Source organism: Hyaena hyaena, unplaced genomic scaffold (assembly GCF_003009895.1).
Source record: "Hyaena hyaena isolate Hyena2069 unplaced genomic scaffold, ASM300989v1 scaffold_274, whole genome shotgun sequence".
NCBI classification, from domain to species: Eukaryota; Metazoa; Chordata; class Mammalia; order Carnivora; family Hyaenidae; genus Hyaena; species Hyaena hyaena.
The window spans coordinates 805,354-826,375 of record NW_024080907.1 but is presented as its reverse complement, the minus strand read 5'-3'; the positions used below and the strand labels follow the sequence as shown (position 1 = coordinate 826,375).

At 38.8% G+C, this 21,022-nt stretch overlaps 1 protein-coding gene across 1 annotated transcript in view; it reads right to left on the bottom strand.

Moving 5' to 3' along the window:
- The window catches only part of FBXO11 (F-box protein 11), an 87,371-nt gene extending 68,577 nt beyond the window's left edge, over positions 1 to 18,794 (bottom strand). Inside the window, exon 1 of the mRNA XM_039245952.1 lies at positions 18,093 to 18,794. Within this exon, the coding sequence (XP_039101883.1) occupies positions 18,093 to 18,312 (220 nt within the window). The 5' untranslated portion in view covers positions 18,313 to 18,794. The remainder of the gene's footprint in view (positions 1 to 18,092) is intronic.
- Between the last annotated feature and the right edge of the window lie 2,228 nt (positions 18,795 to 21,022).

The window sequence follows — 21,022 nt, the reverse complement described above, 5'->3', positions numbered from 1 at the left end:
AGTATTATAAATAAAACCATTCGGGACATCGAACAAGATGAGCTTACTATATAAAATATCATCAAATTTTTTTACTGATAATCCTCAACACATTAAACATAAATGGACCTTTATGCTTACTATTTATTTACTACATCAATGTAAATGACAGCAAGCACCTGAGCTGAGATATGGGTAGCTATCAAAAAAACATGGGGACAGAAAAGCAAGTGATTAAATACTGAAGTCAAGGAACCACTAAGTTAAAAATTTCCAACACTGTAAAAAAAAAAAAAAAGACAGTAGCGATATATAGGGTTCATTCAAGAACAATTTGTAGATAAGTCTGTCAATGACAAAAAAGAATCATAAAAAAAGAAAAAAGGGCAGTCAAAGTATAGAGCATTTTGAAACTGGGCTAAAAAAATTTAGATTATTCTACAGGTGATAAGACCAGAAACGGAGACTGCCTAACTCAACTTTAACTTCTTTTTTGGAAAGGAAACACCAAGACAAAGTGAACTGTGAGATGAACAGAGTATGATGACAGAGTTAAAAATCTGTCCTGGTAACTCTTCATGTTCTCTGGCCCATTTCCTCTTACTAAGAATATCCTTTTTTTTTTTTCCCTTTTTTCTAACTGTGACATACTCATTCTTCAAGATCTAGTTTAAGCATTCACTTTCTCTTGCAAGTCTTTTCAAGCCATTTCAGCCTCAGACTAGTTTCTCCTCCACCCTTAAGTATTTCATGTATGCATTCAATTAATAACATTTAATTTCATATATTAATGGTGGGATTATTTTTTTTTAAAAAACAAATTTAACATTTATCAAACTTTAAAATGCAAATATCTGTGACTCAATAACTCACTCTTATGAAACTGAAACTGTGACATAAACATGTGAAGATATTTGTAAAAAGATGTTTACTATAATCGCAAAAAATAAGAACCTGAATATTAATCAATACAGGTACATTTAACATAAGTCGAATAGTCCATTCATATAATGAAATTTTCTGCAACTGTAAAAAAAAAAAAAGAGCTAATTTTATATTTATATCGATACAGAAAAATAACCAGGATATATTTAAGTAAAAAACAAAATGTATTTTACAAATTAATATAGTATGGTTTCTTTTTAAATAAAAAAATATGTTTATATACAAATATACTAAAAAATTCAAAGTAAACACACACAGGGTTAATAAGAGTTACCTCTAAGGAGTGGTAAGTCAGGGTAAGAGACGACTTTTCCTTTAAATTTGATATGCTCTATATTCATTACTTCACTTAACAATCATTCAAAAATTTCTAGAGTGCCAGGCTTATGACTTATCATTTCTTTGGCACTTACATATTAAATGTTTTTTGAAAGAATATTTTATGTTCTTGTTTATTGCCCTGAAACCTCTTGAAGGTAAGCTTTTACTTTCCCACAGCAACTAACAACCATAACACCATACAACTAAATGTTTATAGATTCACACAAATATGTTAAAGTACTTAAAAATGGAATGAATAGGTTTATATAAAATTTATGACAGTCGCGGCTTCTGAGAGAGTAGAAGTGAGGAAAGGAATGGAATGAAAGGTACTTTTTAAAAAGATTTAGCTCAATAATTTTATGTATAATTTTTTCATAAAAGCTCACATATGATATTAATCATATGTATGTTAGACCAGGTGCAAATTTTTTTCCAGCTATCATTTGCATTAATTTTATTAGCACCCTTCACTGCACAGAACTTTCCACCTATTTTATGTAATCAATTTGTTGATGTTTCTTTAATGATGCTGATTTTTCTGGTGTTGCTGAGGAAAAAGTACTTTCTTCTCATTTTTCTATGATTTTCTAAAAATACTGAGCCCTGACTTGGAGGACATTAGGCTAAGTGAAATAAGTCCCTTCAGTAGGACAAATACTACATGATTCCACTTAGGTGAGGTATCTAAAATAGTTAAACTCATAAAAGTAGAGTATGGAATGGTGGTCCCCAGGGTCTGGGGGGAAGGGTTGCTGCCAATGGGTATAAAGTTTCAATCATGCAAGATAATAATGTTCTTCAGATCTGATATACACCTCACCTACAGTTAGTAATATTGTATTATATACTTAAAAATTGGTAAATGGGTAAATTTCATGTAAATGTTTTTATTATAATAAAAAAATTTTAAATCAAAAAAAGTGTTAGGCTCTTTAATCACTCAAAACATAGCTTTTGGTACTGTACAAAGTAGGAAATTAACTGAATGCTTTTCCAAATGAATAATCAGTAGTCTCAATATCATTTACTGAATAGTAAATAATGTAAGTGCTGAATAACATAATTGACTTTTTTCAACCAGTCACAACAGAAACAAAACAAAAAAATTAAGTCAATTAAAAAAACAAGCTATTAAAGTTTACTTGCATACTTTAAGTTATTGAACACAAGTATTCTAACAAAAATAATATTTATTTCAACTAAAAAATTATAGAAAACTTTATCTGATCAAAAGGTTCAACTAATCACTAAACTGAAAAATGAACAGAATGTTAATAAAATTCTGAAACAAGAATAGGTGACACCATCATCACTGACTAGAAGGCAGGAGACCTAGGTTCATTCCAACCAACACCTCGAACAAGTAAAAAAGCTCAAGAATTGGGATTATGGTTCTATGTCCAACATTCTATAATTTCTAACTAATTTACCATCTCTAAGATAATAAAAGTATCTAATCTTAACAGCTGACACCAAAAAAGCAAAGTATATAATCTTCTTTATTGACCTATTGAAGATGTTTACCAGATGTTCTTTTTATCAGTCTAAAACATCAAGTAATTTAAACTCATTTTCCCTAGCTATCTTCTAACATCCTTGAGAATTACAGAGCACCTGGGTGGCTCAATCAGTTAGGCACCTGAATTTGGCTCCGGTCATGATCTCACAGTCTGTGGGTTCGGGCCCCGTGTTGGGCTCTGTGCTGATAGTTCAGAGCCAGCAGCCTACTTCGGATTCTGTGTCTCCCTTACTCTCTGCCCATCCCCTGCTCGTGCTGTATGTCTCTCTCTCACTCTCTCTAAACATTAAAAAACATTATAAAAAACATTAAAAAGAATTACTTCCAACCATGTGAAAGGTTTAGTCACCTGTCAGCTTATTCCTCTTTAGAATAACATTTGATGTTTTTAATAGACATGTTTTTCAACGCTTTCAACATTTTACAAGTCTTATTATTCTGATATGGTATCACATGTTTACATATGCACACACACATTTTAGGATGATTCATTCACCTGTAGTCCATATTGTTTTCTGCTATACTTAGTTCTGGCTCAGCATTTCTAAGTGATTACTCATTTTGTTGTTGTTTCTATAAAGATGAAGGCTCTGTGCTGTCAGCGCAGAGCCCAATGCAGGGCTCAAACTCACAAACCATAAGATCATGACCTAAGCTGAAATCAGGAGTCGGGAGCTTAACAAACTGAGCCATTCAGACCCCCCCCGCTCTTTTTTTAAATCTATGAACTAATGATCATAACCTAAATCAGTAATGATATGAACAAACCTCAGTCCAGAGAAGGAAGATGAAGGGAAACAGAGACAATCATTTACTAAATGTCTACTTGTAAATGGTTAGCGCTATTTTTGTAGTTGTAGCTTCCATATAATACAACTTAAAAAAATTTCCCCCAACTTCACAACACCAATAACTACTTCATAAAAGAATAAAAGTTGTATTTAAATACACCTATCTTACTCTTGTTCCTTCTTCAGCTACCAAGGGTCACTGTTTTAGGAACATACATTAAATTCCTCTGTAATCAGCTCTTCATAAAACTATGGTGATTACTATCTAGAATCTATACTTAATGACCGATTCTCCCTAAACCATATAGCAGCCCCTATTTTAAAAACAAAACAAACAGTTTACCTCTTTCAATGAAGGTTTTTAGTGTATTAAGGTTTGTAAGGAGTCTCAAAGATGATCAGAAGATTGGTCAAATGTGAGATAAGTTAATTCCAAATCTAATAACTAAATTTAGGCTTCAAAGGCCGTATCTTTTGAAAGTCACTGCAGGTTTTTATTTATTCTCAAACACATTAGGTCCCACAATCCAAAACTTCTAAGAATACAATATCTTAGAAAGGGAAGGTATTTTACTGATAATGATGCAACAATCCCTTAGTAATCTGTTTAAACTTAATAAATTGATAGTCATTATGTTTTTCAGAACGCCAGTTTTATGAGAAGAAAATACCCTCCACATAAAATTATCAAATAGACATGAATCCATACCATCAGAGTACAAAAGAAACAGCCACCTGTTCTGAACAATAAGAAGATTCACTTTTCTTTCAAATATCTAGTTTGTTTGCATACTAAATTTCCATCATTCCACCAGGCATGTAATTAAAAAACTGTTTGTATGTATTTGCACATAAATAATCTACAGTCACGAACGTGTCCTAGAAAGGCAGTATCACTGGCTCAAAAAAAGTCCCAAGTAACAAATTTGTTTTTCATTTTGACTTTCTTATCATCAGTCATCTTCATTTCCCGCAAATGATATAAGCAATTATTATCTTAGTACAACTTAGCCTTGAGTACAATAACTAAAAATGTCCATAAATTAATAAGCACTCAAAACACAGAGAACTGAGAAATGGAAAGTTTCATGCTTGTATTCAAGTTAAAATGACCTATCTGAGGATTATGTCATCAAACCAACTACTATAATCACAATCATTAGTCACAACTATTAAAATCTTCTAAAAAATACAAACCTACTTCCTTCCAGGTTCCATATATGGTATGTGAAAAACAAAGAAATGTAAAAAAGTAACAAAAATCACCTCCCTCCAAAGATAGTTGCAAATGACATATCAGATAAAGGACTAGTATCCAAAATCTATAAGGAACTCACCAAACTCCACAGTCAAAAAACAAACAATACAGCGAAGAAATGGGCAGAAGATACGAACAGACACTTCTGCAAAGAGGACATCCAGGTGGCCAACAGACACATGAAACGATGCTCAGCATCCCTCCTCATCAGGGAAATACAAATCAAAACCACACTGAGACACCACCTCACGCCAGCCAGAGTGGCTAAAATGAGCAAATCAGGGGACTCTAGATGCTGGCGAGGATGTGGAGAAACGGGCACCCTCCTACACTGTGGGTGGGAATGTAACCTGGTGCAGCCCCTCTGGAAAACAGTGTGGAGGTTCCTCAAAAAACTAACTAGAACTCCCCTATGACCCAGCAATAGCACTGCTAGGAATTTACCCAAGGGATACAGGAGTGCTGATCCATAGGGGCACAAGGACCTCAATGTTCATAGCAGCACTCTCAACAATAGCCAAAACATGGAAAGAGCCTAAGTGTCCATCAACGGATGAATGGATCAAGAAGATGTGGTTTATCTATACCATGGAATACTACATGGCCATGAGAAAGAATGAAATCTGGCCATGTGTAGCAACATGGATGGACCTTGAGGGTGTTATGCTGAGCGAAATAAGTCAGGCAGAGAAGGACAGATACCATATGTTTGCATGTATAGGAGGATTAGGAGGAACTTAACGGAGGACCATGGGGGAGAAGAAGGGGATAAATAGTGGGGGAGAGGGAGGGAGGGAAACCATGAGAGACTCTTGAATGCCGAGAACTGAGGGCAGATGGGGTGAGAGGGAGGGGAAGGGGGGTGATGGGCATGGAGGAGGGCACCTGTGGGGACGAACACTGGGTGTTATATGGAAACCAACTTGACAATAAACTATTAAAAAAATAAAGTAATAAGTGATAGAAAAAAAAATCACCTCCCTCCACCATCCCAAAATACTACTGCTAACATTTCACCAAAAATTTTAGACACTTCACAAAATCAAGAGTGTGTATTCCCAGTTTCAGAGAGTGTTGTGTGTGTTATCAATGCATATCTATGTTGGTATTTGACATTTTTGTAGTCCTCTAAAGCCAGACATAACTTCACAAGCCCTGGACAAGCTCACTACACCCAGATCTCTCAGCTCTGTTTTTTTTTTAGCTCTAAAGATTTCAGCTAAGAGGCTCTCAAATCAAATGACTCAGAAATAGGGCAGGTTCCCTGTGAGATGTTGCAGTAGAGACTAAGACAACATCAGAAAAAAACCATAAAGGCACCCTGAGAGTATGCATTTACAACTAACTTATATGTGGAATTACAGATGCTACAAAGGACCTTAAAGTACTGTTTTACCTCTGCAACTGAAGACCTTAGATTCTGGCAACACATAATTTTATTTAAACTGTCCGTCTACCTTCAATTTCTGGATATATGGGCAAAACAATGAATACAATGAAGAAGGAAGACACCATGAAAACAAGATACATGACCCCAACTCTGCAGGTAATTTCTTTCACCAGGCACATGTTTCTTTATTAATAACTTACACAAGCATGCTATAAATTAGCTTAAACTATGTGTGGGCTGCAACAACTTTCTAAGTATGGCACAAAGGAAATTCAATAAATGATTAAAGGGCAGAATATATCAGACATCAGGGGGTCAAAACAAACCTTCAACTTCCTACCATTTCATAAAAAATTCTCCAAAAGACTCTGGTCTTGGAAACAGTGGACAGATAAGGTTACAAATGAAACTCCGGTGTGGTATATGTATGTATGCATGTATCTGTGTGTTTATCTTTAAAAATATTTATTAGAAGACAATGAAAACAATATCAAAATCCTTATTTGCAATTCATTTTAGCCTCGAATGTTATTTAAATTTAGTCTCTAACTTAATTATTAGTTCCATAAAGGGAAGAACCATGTCTGTTTAGAAATATCGAACAAATTCGGATCTCACTGATTTGTACTGGTAATTTAAATGATACAGAAAGAGTTTTAGAGCATCTCAGAATTCACCTTATTGAAAACCCCAATTTAGAAATTTAATTCTAGGAGGAAAAATAAAAGCTGCTTTGATGAAAAAGCTCAGGTTCCTTATTCCCAAACTTAACAACATTCACTTGATGTAGCTATGTGTTTAAAAAAGAAAAAAAAAGAAAAAGAAAAAAAGACTGTTGTGGACAAAAAAGAATTGTTAGCACTAACACTGAACTGGTAAGTGCTGAAAGAACAGACATTAAATAATAAGATCTTACTTTTTTGATATCTAAGGCTACCACATCATCTGTTTTAAGCAAGTGGTTCTTTAACAACAGAACCCCATCTCAGTCACTGATGGCCTGTCATTCTCAAGGGGATACAAGCTTATCATGTATCATGTACAAGCTTATGTATCATGGGGAGTACAAGCTTATAAGCCATTAAAACTAGCAGTTCAGCACAAGATTTCAGTTGAGGAAGAATTTATCAATGATACTGGCAGAGGTACTTTTACAACTTCTTATACATCAGGAACTGATAGATCTGGTCAAAGGCTAGAAGAACAACCTGAGAACAAAATGCATCCCAATTTTTCTATGAAACTTTTATAATTTTAAAATTAGAAAAATTTAAGGCAAAAAGGATAATCAAAATATGTAAAAAAATAAAAATAAAATGAAACAACCAACCAAATAAAAGCAATATATTTTCACAGGAGTTAAAAGGATAACCTTAAAAGTAGAAACAAAAAAAGGATTCCACACTGAAATGGAGAAACAAATTATGGCAGTTGCAAAAACAAATAATTTTTATAATGAAGACTTAGAATCACATTAAATTCCACAATAATTTTGAAAATTCCTAAATGTAAAAAAAGATTTCCCTCCTCCTCAAAATAACCCAACTTAGAAAGTTGGGGAAAATTAAAGTATATTAAAGTGATGGGTAAACTTCCTAACTCCACTGTTAAAGGGTGTTAAAGCAGATACACCAAAAGACTTAAGAAAAATACTAATCTTTAAAATAAAATCAATTGTTTTGGCAATGTTAATTATGAGAGGCCACATTCATATATATTTTTTTTTTAATGTTTATTTTATTTTTGAGAGAGCAAGCGAGTGAGCAAGCAGAGGAGGGTCAGAGAGAGAGAGAGAGGGAGACCAAGGATCTGAAGTGGGTTCTGCGCTAATAGCAGAGAGCCCGATGCGGGGCTTGAACTCAGGTACAATGAGATCATGACCTGAACCATGATCATGATGCCTAACAGACTGAGCCACCAAGATGCCCCATATTCACATCTGTTTTAAAGCTGTTTTATCTTCCATGTAAATGGAAGCTTTGCCTTTGGGAAAAGAAAACTAATGATATAATGTTGAGGTAAAAGACTTATCAGGAATGTGTGCACGTAGTCACCAAAAATATACATAAAATGCTAATAGCAGCACTATTCCAGACAGCCAAATATGAAAGTTCTACATCTACATCTCATACAATATAGTACTATATATTATAGATCAACAAGAATTAACAAACTATTGCTATAAGCAACAACATGGTTGATACAAACAAATATTGAGAGAAAGAAGCCAGACACATAGGAATACAAACTGGGTGATTGGTTATATAAAGTTGGTATCTAAGACATGATTACAGTTATATAAAGTTGGTATCTAGGACAGACAACAGACAAAACTAATCTAAGAAATCTAAACAGTAACAAAGATAGGGTTGGGGATAGTGACTGGGAAGGCAACAGGCTGGGACAATACATGGAATGGTGATTTCTGGGATCCTGGTAGTGTTTAATTCAGGTATTACTGGCTACACAAATGTACTACACTTCACTTTGTGTAAAGTCATCAAGCTATACACCAATGATTTGTGTACGTCCATACTTTTATTAAAATCTCAGTTTAGGGGCACTTGGGTGGTTCAGTGGGTTACGCGTCCGACTTCGGCCTAGGTCATGATCTCGCCGTTTCTGAGTTCGAGCCCCACACTGGGCTCTGTCCTGACAGGTCAGAGCCTGAAGCCTGTTTCAGATTCTGTGTCTCCCTCTAGCTCTCTGCCCCTCCCCCACTTGTGCTCTCTCTCAAAAATTAATAAATGTTAAAAAAAATCTTAGTTTAAAAAAACTAATACATTTTCACAATTTAAATAATTATGTATGGTTATATATAGCGTGTGTGTATATATGTATGTATATATGTAATTACATACAGACTTTCTAACTTAAATGACCACCGCTAATTTAAATGACCCATACATACTGTCACTCCTACCTGCTCTAATTCTTTTTCTTCTCTCCATCCCAATCCTCAACCCAAAAGTAGTCTTTTGAAAAAATAAAAAGTGATACTTTTAAGAAAAATTTTAGGGTCAGAAGTAGATTAGTAAAAACAATAAAGGTGTAAGGGAAGTGATTCTTACAAGATCATTCCACCTTCCCTTTCCCATGATATACTTATTTTGTCTCTGAGGAAGCTCTCCTACCCAAAGCCTTTGTTCAAATCACTTATTTCTATCTCTTTTACTGGGTCTAAAATACAAAAATCTGACTAAGGGATCAGTTTCTTTAAAATGCAAATGCATTTCAAAGGATAATGAAGCTATCAGTCACTTACAGACAACTGTGAATTCATTCTGTAGCTACTTTTAACAGAAAAATGATGACTTCACAACTTCTTTTACCATACAATCACTTTGCCAATAACATTCAATTTCAAGATATAGTGTCTTCATCCACCTCCATTTCTTCTTTTTTAAATGTTTCATTTACTTTTCAGAGAAAGAGAAACAGAATATGAGTGGGAAAGGGGCAGAGAAGAGAGGGAGACACAGAATCCAAAGGAGGCTCCTGGCTCTCAGCTGTCAGCACAGAGCCCAACGCAGGGCTTTCACCCACCAACCATGAGATCATGACCTGAGCCGAAGTCAGATGCTTAACCAACTAAGCCCTCCCACCTTCATTTCTTTTAAACAAGTCTTCTTTGATCCTTTATCTCTGCCATGATACAAACCTAGAATGATTTGTACTTTCCATTTGTTAAATTCTACTTCACTTCTAATTTCCCTTAAAACCTCCTTTTTTCTTTTTCTTTTTTAAATATGTATGATCAATTATATGGGAAGAAACAATTACTAGTGATATACACACACACACACACACACACACACACACACACACACACCAACCCTGTCCAACTCAAATATAACGTGGTTAATAAAAAAGAGCTGTATGTTCTTCCTCTTCCCCACCTGCTTCCTCCTGTCAGATTCTCACAGGGTCTTATGCATACTGTATTATAGACTATAGATGCAAGATACAAAATCAATACTTCAGTGTAAAAAAGAATTCTCATTAAACTCAAGTAAAGTCAGCAAACCAGCAGACGCTAAACTGATTCAAGTCAGTTAACAGTACATGGTACTAAACAAATCAATGTCAAAGACTGAATCCCTATAGGAGCCACTTAATTCCACTCTGAGAAAAAACTTTTAGTACTCAGAGATTTTGACACAACCCAACCTAAACATCTAGAAAATGAGTGTGTATTGCACACTAGAAGAAATCAGTAAAGATTTTCACTGTTACCAGAAAAATAATTTTAAAGCACAGGTTATTATTCCATTTCTATCACTCAATTTCAAAGCTTTGAGAAAACAGAAAAGCAGGCTCTCTTCACTAAAAAGTTGAATGGTGCCTCTTTCCTCATGAGATGTAGAAATATCCCATAATGTTTTTTAAGTTTTAGCCACCAGTTGAGAGAACAGCATTTAATAATTTTTTCTCCTCTTCTGAGCACACAAAACTTTTCATTTATTAGAAGAACACTGACAATTCGATCTTTAGAAACTGGGGACAATAAGCAACTAACATACAGAACTTTCATTTGCTTTAACATACTATCTAATTTGGAGTGTTTTAAAACAAAAAATACACAATATATTCATTTTCAAAGTACATATTTTTGATATTTCCTTAAACTAAAATAAATTATACAAGGGAAGTTAATTGGTTTCATTTCTCTATTTTCTAAGGATTAAGTTTAAGCACATTTCTTGTGTTAACCAAACATATAAAAACCCCATGCTATATATGTAAAAACATCAAGCTATGGTGACAAAAGGATTTTTAGTCCACAAACCTGTCAAAATTACCACTGAAGTGTAATTTAACTCACATTTTTCCTTCCTGAAACAGGCTAGTCTATAACCATGAGCTAAAATGACTTAACACCTTTTATTCATAACTTATGAGTAATTCAAGGGAAATCTACCCCTCTTTGTACAGTGAGTGCTTAGTGATCTCAACAAGCTGGAAAAACATGCTGTACATACACATCAGTGCACTATCTTCCAGAAACAAATCTACATTAAAGGTAAAGTTATGATCAGAAGGTTACTTTAAAAATATGAAAGCAGGTGTCTAACAATATATGACATCAGACTACTTTACCAGTCCTCCATAAAATAGATGGGATAGGAAAGGAGACACATGTGCTTCAAGGGCTACGTTATTTCCTACTCTGAATGTGATGGATACATTCTGCCAAATGTATCTTGTGATCTCCTCTTGTTTATGGGAAGACTCAGTGATATAAATCAATTTTAAAAATCTTCTCTGCTATTTACTGTGATTCTTCATTGCTGACTAATGTCCATCTTACAGAACTGCTAAAAGGGTTAAATGAGATAGTGTATTAGACTCTAGTACATATGCAGAAAAAGTGATCTATGTTTATTAATGTATTCCAAATACCATTTCTTCTGTTTCTTTATTCTTTCTTCAAAAAATATTTCAATTCATTAGCTATAAAATGATTTGTAATTATAACCCAGTCTGAGGTTTGTCTTGTTTTTTTAATATTTGTTTATTTTTGAGAGAGTGTGTATGAGCAGGGAAGGGGCAGAGAGAGAGGGAGACAAAGAATCCAAAGCAGGCTCCATCCAGGCTCTGAGCTGTCAGCACAGAGCCCGACACAGGGCTCAAACTCATAAACTGAGATCATGACCTGAGCTGAAGTCAGACACTTAACCAATTAAGCCACCCAGGTACCCATCTCTAAGGTTTTATCAAGTCACCTAGATTGCATTTTGAGGTATGCCAGAAACTAATGACTCATGCACATTTTATCTCTTGGGTTTAGTTTTATATACAACTGATTCCATTGCTTACTATTACTTTTAATATTTTATTTTAAAAAATTTTTAATGTTCAGTTTTGAGAGAGAGAGACAAAGTGCAAGCAGGGGAGGTGCAGAGAGAGACAGAAACACAGATTCGGAAACAGGTCCAGGCTCTGAGCTGTCAGCACAGCTGAACAAACCATGAGATCAAGACCTGAGCCAAAGTTGGACATTTAACCAACTGAGCCGCCCATGCACCCCTTTTTTATTTTTAATGTTTATTTTTGAGAGAGAGCACAAGTCCAAGGGAGGAGCAGAGATGGGGTGGGGTGACAGAGAATCGGAAGCAGTCTCTGTGCTGACAGCAGAGAGCCTGATGTGGGGCTTGAACTCACGAGCCAGGAGATCCTGACTCATAACCAACTGAGCCACCCACGTGTCCCTATGTTTACTATTTTTAAAAGCTGCCATTATGGAGCATATGTCAAGTCCTACATAACTCAAATCTCTCATCATTAATTATTCCATAAGACAAGTATCATCCTCTTTTTAAAGATAATCAATTAAGGGTCCAAGAGTTTATATTGCTTTCCCCATTTCAAACAGCTTGTTGATGGTGTAGCCAGGATTAGAATCCCTGTCTAGCTCTTTCTATCATATTGCCCAACTGTCTCAACTGGTATATTTTGCTTCTTTATCATTTTCTTTTCAGAGGGTAACAATTGCAATTTGGGGCACTTTGCTAGTAACCTCACAAACAACTGGAATTCTCTGGAAGTTGAGAATGTAATTAATTCAAAGGGCTGATTAAACTAATAAAATGGAAGGTCTAAAACAGAGTAACTCTTCAGAGACTGACTAGTGGGACAAGAAAGACCCAAGAGTAACTTATTAGGAATAAATTGGGGGACAGTAAGAAACCTCAAGTTGAAATAACTCATTATTAGAGATTGTTTAACCTCAAAATTAAAACAAATAGGAAAAACAAACAAACAAACAAACAAACCTGGAAATACCGACTACCCCTGAATTCTCCCAAATCTAAGTCCGGGGGTCCTAACAGGTTAGGATCTATTGGTAGTTCTTGCCTTACCTGGTAGATCTCCAAGCTGGTTGGCCTGTCCTTGGTTTTGCCAGAATTTCCAGTAAAGAAAGAGAAAAGCAGTATAGTGACAACCCATAGGCCTCACCAGTGGAACTTAATTTAACATCAGCATTGTCACTATCTCATTTTTTCTTTAATGTTTGTTTATCCATATTGAGAGCAAGAGCAAGAGAGCATGAGTGGGGGAAGAGCAGAAAAAGAGGGAGAGAGAGAATCCCAAGCAGGTTCCATGCTGTCAGCACAGAGCCTGACACAGGGCTCAATCTCATGAACTGTGAGATCATGACCTGAAAGGAAACTGAGTCAAACTCTATCATTAACTGAGTTAATGATAGAGCCACCCAGATGCCCCACTATATCATTTCTTTTTTTTTTAATAGTTTATTTTTGAGACAGAGCACGAGTGGGGGAGGGGCAGAGAGAGAGGGAGACACAGAATCCAAAACAGGCTCCAGGCTCTGAGCTGTCAGCACAGCACAGAGCCTGATGCGGGGCTCGAAACCACCAAACTTGAGATCTGACCTGAGCCAAAGTCGGGCGCTTAAACAACTGAGCCACCCAGGCACCCCCTACTGTCTCATTTCTATCCCTCAAACAATTTGTAAGCTTTGAGAAAACAGGCTCTTCTCCAACCCCCCCTTACTCCCAACAAAAGAACTGGGTGGCATCTCTCCTTTCATGGATGTAAATATTTTGAAGGTTTGACCACCAGATGGGAGACTAGTGCCCCAAAGTACTTAATTCCTAAGACAGGAAAAATCATGTTCCTTGTCCAGAACTCTCCTGTCAAAAAAAGTGGCAGAAGTTCCTCCTTCTTGCATTCTGTAAGTTCCTTATTCTGAAGAATTTGAAGGTAAAATATCATGAGCTAGAACAAGCCCACAGAAGGTATGATTAGTATGCATGACTAGAACACTAGGAGTTTCCTGGCTGCTGCATATTATAAATATGTTGCAGCTCCATCAGGAATATCTCATGTAATACTGTATGTATTGCATTATTTCAACATGTTTAGTTAAAACAAAACTGTAACTCCAGGGTCACAGGTGAGATTTTTATCCCACAAATATGGAATTAAAAAGACTATGTTTTTATGCTCTATGATTATTTCAGACTAAAAATTAATAGCAATACCCATTATTATATTAATTAAATTTCTTGAACTATCAATGATAATGTAGTTAAAATTTCAGCACTTGAAAAGAATTTTATGAATTTTCCAACCAGAAAAAAATTACACCTATTTCAAAATACTTCCCTAACAAGCTGTTCAGTTGTCAAGTTTCATCTCTTTTATGATTTTATTAAAACATAATAAATGAGAAACTAATAATGTGACTGAAATAGGAGAATCTGGTAGCTGAAAGCAGTTACAGACAAGAAACTTTTTAATTTAAATCATGTGTATTTATTACCTATTCAAAGTAATCAATTTTAACTACAAACTGAAAGTGCTCAGAATACATAGCACTTCTGCAGACTTGTAACCTTACCTCATACTTCTAGAAAAAAGACTATGAAAAAGGTATTAAGATAAATCAGCAGAACAAGTTACAAAAGCCAAATCCTTTCAGGATTTTAAAAGAAAACAAATATAAAAAAATCTAACCCCACACTAATTCCAGATTCACTGAATCTGGAATGTATTATCAAAGTGTCCCTATGTGGCACACAAATTATTTTCTACTAGTTTAAAGATAGTATGTGAAATCCTCAACTCTGGAACATAAACTAAAAGACCAAAACCAGCTAGTGATTAGTATTCCATCTTAAGACAGTGGGCCACTTCAGATAACATGAGTGAAGACAGCATTCCATGAAACACTCAGGCCAAATATTTCCCAATGTGGGGTATAAGTAATTGTCCCCAATGGAAGGCTTTGGAAAGTCCTCCTAAGAATTCACTCTATTAGACTGTTTCTTTCCTCTTCAAACACTGGCCATGACATATAAGAGAAAGCATGTTTTATGTGTGTGTGTTTAAGGATGTAACAAGGAATGTATCAAGATAATTTAGACCAATTATCTTGTGGATGAAGAAGTAATGAAAATCCAGCCCTGACAAAATTTTTGCTTGGAAAAAAAAACTATATCGTAACTATTCTATTACCAATAAAAAGTCAAAGTCCATTCTTTATATGAAATAAATGATTTTTTTATATAGAATGAATAATTTGTCTTACAACCAGTGAGTGACTTCAATTTCTGACCTGCAAAGCTGTCTGATCCATTATTATGTAACTCTATCCAAACTCTCATGCAAGAGTTACATATCCATTAAGAGTTAGTAAAAAGTGAAACAGTTAAGTAGTTCCTTAATCACTTTGTCAAAATTATGATACCCATTATATTCTTAAACAACAAAACCTCTCCTATCCAAACCAAAAATAGTGACACTTCCCATGCTCCATGAAACTTTTAAAAACAATTTTTTATAGTTTATTTATTTTTGAGACAGAGCATGAGCGGGGGAGGGGCAGAGAGAGAGGGAGACGTAGAATCTGAAACAGGTTTCAGGCTCTGAGCTGTCAGCACAGAACCCAATGTAGGGCTCGGACCCACAAACCGCAAGATCATGACCTGAACCGAAGCCGGACACTTAAACAACTGAGCCACCCAGGCGCTCCCATGAAACTTTTAAAATAAAGAGTATTCCTTTGACTAACTTCTGATCATGTGAACTGTACGTTTTTAAAAAGTAATCCAATTGCCAATTTTTGTAGAAAGACGGATTTTACATAAAACTGGCAAAATCTTTACTATTTTAGTCTTTTAAGTTATCTTAATGTTTTATTCATTTTAAAGCCATTTATTTGCCCTCTAAAAGACACACAGCATTTTCCCTGAAGGCTAATCAGCAAGTTCTTTCCCCCTCTGTGCCAACATAGAATCTCCAGAACAGTTTCTACTAGCTACAGCAAAGCAGCAACTCTACAGTGCATTTGATTTACTATTTGGTTAGGTATATACTGAAATTTTGATTTCTTGAACATCTTTGTCAGTCAGCTTACGGACATGAATGAAAAGGAAACTCACACTCTTGGTATGTGAATGCCAACAACCAAGTCATTTTACTTCAAAAGGAAATAGACTTCAGTGGCTAATAATTCAAACAAATGTTAAAAAAAAGTATCCAAGTTAAAAGTACCTCAACTAAGTCTGAAATCACACACATCATGAAACCGAGATTCAGAACAAATATTTTTAAATAACCCAATGGGACTAAATTAAGTTTGGCCAAACAGATTTGATTCTGCCCCAATGGTATGAACAAATCAGTACATCTTAAAAATCCTTACTTCCAGCAATTAAATCCTTACTTTGCTAGGATTTCAACCTAGTGTCATTGTTGTCTCAAAAAGGACTTGTGAACTCCACAATATATAGTGGAAGGGGACTTGACTATTATTTGAATGGAACACAGGAAAACCCTGATATGCAAATGCGAAAGGAAATGATGAAACTACAAATATTAATTTACAGAAAAATGATGAATGTATCAAAGAATCATCAAAACAGATCTACCAATAATGTTGCACAAGACTTCTAACTGGCTTGAAACATCACATTCTTTCAAGCAACATATAGCAAACTGCTTTCTCAAGGACTATCTGTAACAGTGACTAGTGAAAACCCTTTGAACTATTTTTCCGATTATCATCTCTCTTTGTCATTTAAGTATTTTAGTTAAGGACAACATTGAAACAGTTTTTAAGGAAGGAATGTATACTTTTTAAAAGGCATTTAATCTCAATTCCCTTAATCAAAGGAGGTGTGACAACCAACGCATGTAAAATTAACCTTAATCCACCAACGAAAACACGCAAAATGTCTCCTAACAATTCCCCTCCTCCTTAAAACAACAACCGTACACATAAATATGGTACTGACCTCCACCCCCACTGAGAGCAGCTAATTAATAAAGAGAAGAGTTACGTTTGGAGACCAAGGTGCTACATCCTACCTCATATACCTCCCAAAATAACCACATCATCAAAGTAGAACTGAACATTATTTTTGTTAAAGCAAGAATCCAACCCCCGGGAGCTCCAGCCCTTAGACAATGGTGGTTACCAGACAGAGCTGCACAGTTGGGTCCAAATGACACATTTCACTAGGCCTTGGACACAGCACACACACTCACTCTCTCCCAAGGGGCCAGTTCCAAGGAAGGGGCGTTCAAACCCCACTAGGAGACGGGAGGGTAGCACGGTGGCGTAGGGGTTCGCTAGGGGAGGACAGGCGAGAGGGGTGGTCGATAGAACCGAAGGGTAACTGCACTGACGCGAGGGAGGGGGCTGGAAATGGCCGATAGATTCTATATTTATTTATTTAAAGGTCTTGATTTAACGGGTCCTTCCCAGGGGTTCTGTAACTGAAGCCAAACTGCGCAGCAAACATTATGGGGTTGGGAGAGTAGTCGCTGCTCCCCCTACCCCGTGACTAGGGAGGGGGGTGGGGGGAACAAGTTCCCCAGCCAACACCACAGACCACTCGGATTCCCCCCTTCCCCCTCCTCCACAGGAAGGGGGAGGCTAACAGAGAAAAGGGGGAAAACAAGTTCCCCAGCCAGCCCCACCGCCCGATCACTCCCAGTCGTCCCCCCCGCTTCTGTTAGGAAGGGGGAGGCTACACCGTGGAAGGCAGCAGAAAAAGGGGAAATCCCACCCTTTGCCTCCCCCCACCCCAGCCACCAACAGACTCCTGCGGGGTCCGTGAGCCAGCGGAGGAGCCAAAGGATGGGTGGGGGTAGAGGGTGCCGAGCCCCCGCAACCAAACAAAGCGCGGCCTGAGCGAGAGCTCGGGCGAGTGGGGAAGCCGCGGTTTTTCCTGCCGTCCGGGGCCCGGGCCGGGCTGACACTGCGGCACCGGGGGACCCGCCTCCGCACAGCCTCCGTCTCCCACCCCGGGGGCGCACAGGCCTCGCCCGCCCGCCCCGGCTTCCCTCCCCGCGGGTCCCGGCCGGCCGGCGCCCGAGCCGGCGGGCGGCGGGGAAGGAGCGCGGCCTTACCCCGCTCGCCGGCGTTGTTCCGCTCCTGGGGCAGCGGCGGAGGCGGCGGTGGCGGCGGCGGAGGCTGCTGCTGCTGCGGCGGCGGCGGAGGCTGCTGCTGCGGCTGCTGCTGGGGCGGCTGCGGCGGCGGCTGCTGCGGGGGCTGCTGCTGCTGTTGCTGCACCGGGCGCGGCCGCGACACTCGCCTGGGTCTCCGGTTGGCGGCTCGGACGGAGTTCATTTGCCGGGCTGTGGTGGCGGCGTTGGCGGAGGGACACACACACACACACACACACACACACGCACTGCGAGCTTCGGGGCAGGAGAAGGGGGTGGGGAGGGGGAGGAAGGAAAGGGGGCGAGGGGAAGGGGAGATGGGAAGGGCGGAGGGGGCGAGCGAGACCCCGAGTCAAGAGAAAGGCCGGCGGAGACAGACAGAGACCGAGCGAGGCCGGGCGGGAGGGCCTGACGCACGGGGAAGGCCGAGGCCGCCGGGCGGGGCGGCCGCGAGGGACGGAGACAGAAAGACGGGCAGAGCGAGAGGGGGAGAGGGAGAGAGAGAGAAAGAAAGAAAGGGCGTCCGCCCGCCTGGGGATCCCGAGGCGAAGCGCGGCGTCGGCGGGTGAGGAGACAGACTCCGGTCCCGCCGACTCCCGAGCGGCGTCTCAGGCGGCGGGGGGAGTGGGCGGGCGGGCAAGGAAGGGAGAAGGAGGAGAAGGGAGGGAGGGAGCAGGGGGCGCCCAGCTCTTTTTTTTCCCTCTTCCTCCCCCCACACCCCCTGAAAGAGATTTCTGTGAGGAATTTTTTCTCTTTCTTCGGCCTCTTCTCTCTCCTCCCCCCCTTCTCTCCTCGGCGAAGGGGAAATGAGTGTGAAGGGAGGAGATAGAGGGAAAAAGAGGCGTCGTCGTTCCTCCTCCTTAAAGGAACCTCTCCTCCTCCTCCTCCTCCTCCTCCTCAGCCCCGTCGCCGCTGCTTCTGCTGCTGCTCCGTGGCAGGAGGAGCCATTGACACCGCCGGAGCCTCCACTCGCCCAGTGGGTCCCTCCCCACCGCGGGGCTGGCCAGGGGCGCGGGGGAGGGCCGCGGGGCGGCAGGGGGAGGGGTGAATGGGCGGGGAAGCAGAAGGGGCGGGGATTTCGGTCGAGCAGCCAATGGGAGGCGCCCATACAACCTTCCGGCCAATGGGGTCTCTGCTCTTATGGCGAAGTCCCTTCCTTCAACGCCCTGTTTCCTCTCTCGGGTTTCCTCCCTGCCTGGCCAAGGAGGGGGGAGGAGGGAAGGGGAGTGTGGTGGGGCGGGTGATAATGGGGAGGTATCAGGGCATATAATAGAGAGGGGGGTGGGCGAAGAGAGCGCTGGTGCGTAGCGCGATTCTAGGAGAGGAGGTGCTCCGAGGAAAGGGCGGGGGCTGCTGATGTAATGGGGAGAAGTGATTAATCCTTTGGTTCGCCTTTTTAGTCCTCCTCCCGCCCCACCACCACCTTTACCCAATTTTTTAAGCAGGAAAAAAAAAAGTGGAGCTAGGGAGCCGATCCTTGGTAACTCGCGTTTTCTGTGGTAGGTAGGTTCAAAGTGTGAGCTGTAGGGAGCGCTAGAGATTCTGTGCCCTTTAGCCCAGCTGAGGGTATTTGCAAACCTTGGAGATCCAATTTACCGAGCTTTCAGCCTGTAACCGAAGTTTGGAGTAGTTTCCTAATCTAAGAGGAGTCACCTAAATCTTGAAGAGAATTTGGTAAACAGGCAATAGACCTTGGTCAATGTAGTTTTTGGAAACGTGGTCTATGTTCAAGAAAATCCTATGTGAGAAAAAGGAGAGAAGTAAATGTGCTGAGGTTATGATCGTTTATGTCATTATGTCATTTAATTTTTTTTTTTTTTTAGATCCCACAAATTCAAAGGAAAAGAAAAAAACCTCAAGAGGAGTTATCTTTGGTATCTGTATCTGGTCCCCTCAGCATAATCTGTCCCCAGGGAAAACGCGTTTTTATTCCCTAGCGTTTGTTGTGATGATAGAAAAAGTGCCCTTTCTCAATTCTCTGCGCTCTCCTTTTTTGTTATCATTTTATGGATGTGGTAAAACTGGCAGTTTACCTGATTCTCTGGTTTGCAGATCTTTGGGTGATTTCTTATTTGAGTTTGATCAGTTGCTGTCTAGGTTTGAGATAGGTAATTAAGCGGTTACAGAGGGTGATAAAGTAAGGCTGAGAGGAAGAAAAGTATGTACTTGAGGGAGAGAGTGGAGAGAGGGGCAAGAAGAGAGGTGCAGGGTGTTTGAGTCCCCGATTTAATTATGTGACTTTTGGCAAATTACCTTTCTAAATAATGAGGGTCCCGCACCTTAATAAGAACTTATTTTGAACTACATAATCCCGTTTTCAATTTTCAAAAATTCTGTAATTTTGAGATGATTTCTCTTTGGTCCTGAAAATGTTGAAATTTAGGTCTAAGTTTCCTTCTCCAAGATTTGAGGAGGGGGCTTTTAGAAAACAGCTGAAGAACCCAAGGCTTTCATGATTGTTAGCTAGGTGCCAATGGGTAAAATTTTAGATTTGGTTCAAATAAATATAGGGATGGGGGAAGGAAAATTATTTACTATTATACATATAAGTGGATCCATAATTCTGACTTTTCTAAAAATTTACTTTTTTATTCCACAAACACTTATTGGTTCCCTCTATCCTTCCTGCATTACTTTGTAAGGTGCTATGGGAAATACCAAAAATAAAAATAAAAGGCAAAATCTTGGGCATAAAGAGTTTGTAATTTGGCATGGCATAGCCAAAGATTTACTTACATTTACTTTACTTAATTTACTTTACTTAATGTACAAAGAAATTGCAGCTTGTTTATTTTCTGTAATGTTAACCTTTTTCAGTTCCCACATTATCTCTCTCTCTCTCTCTCTCTCTCTCTCGTTTTTTTTTCCTCTTAATTTGACAGAGTGAGAGAAGG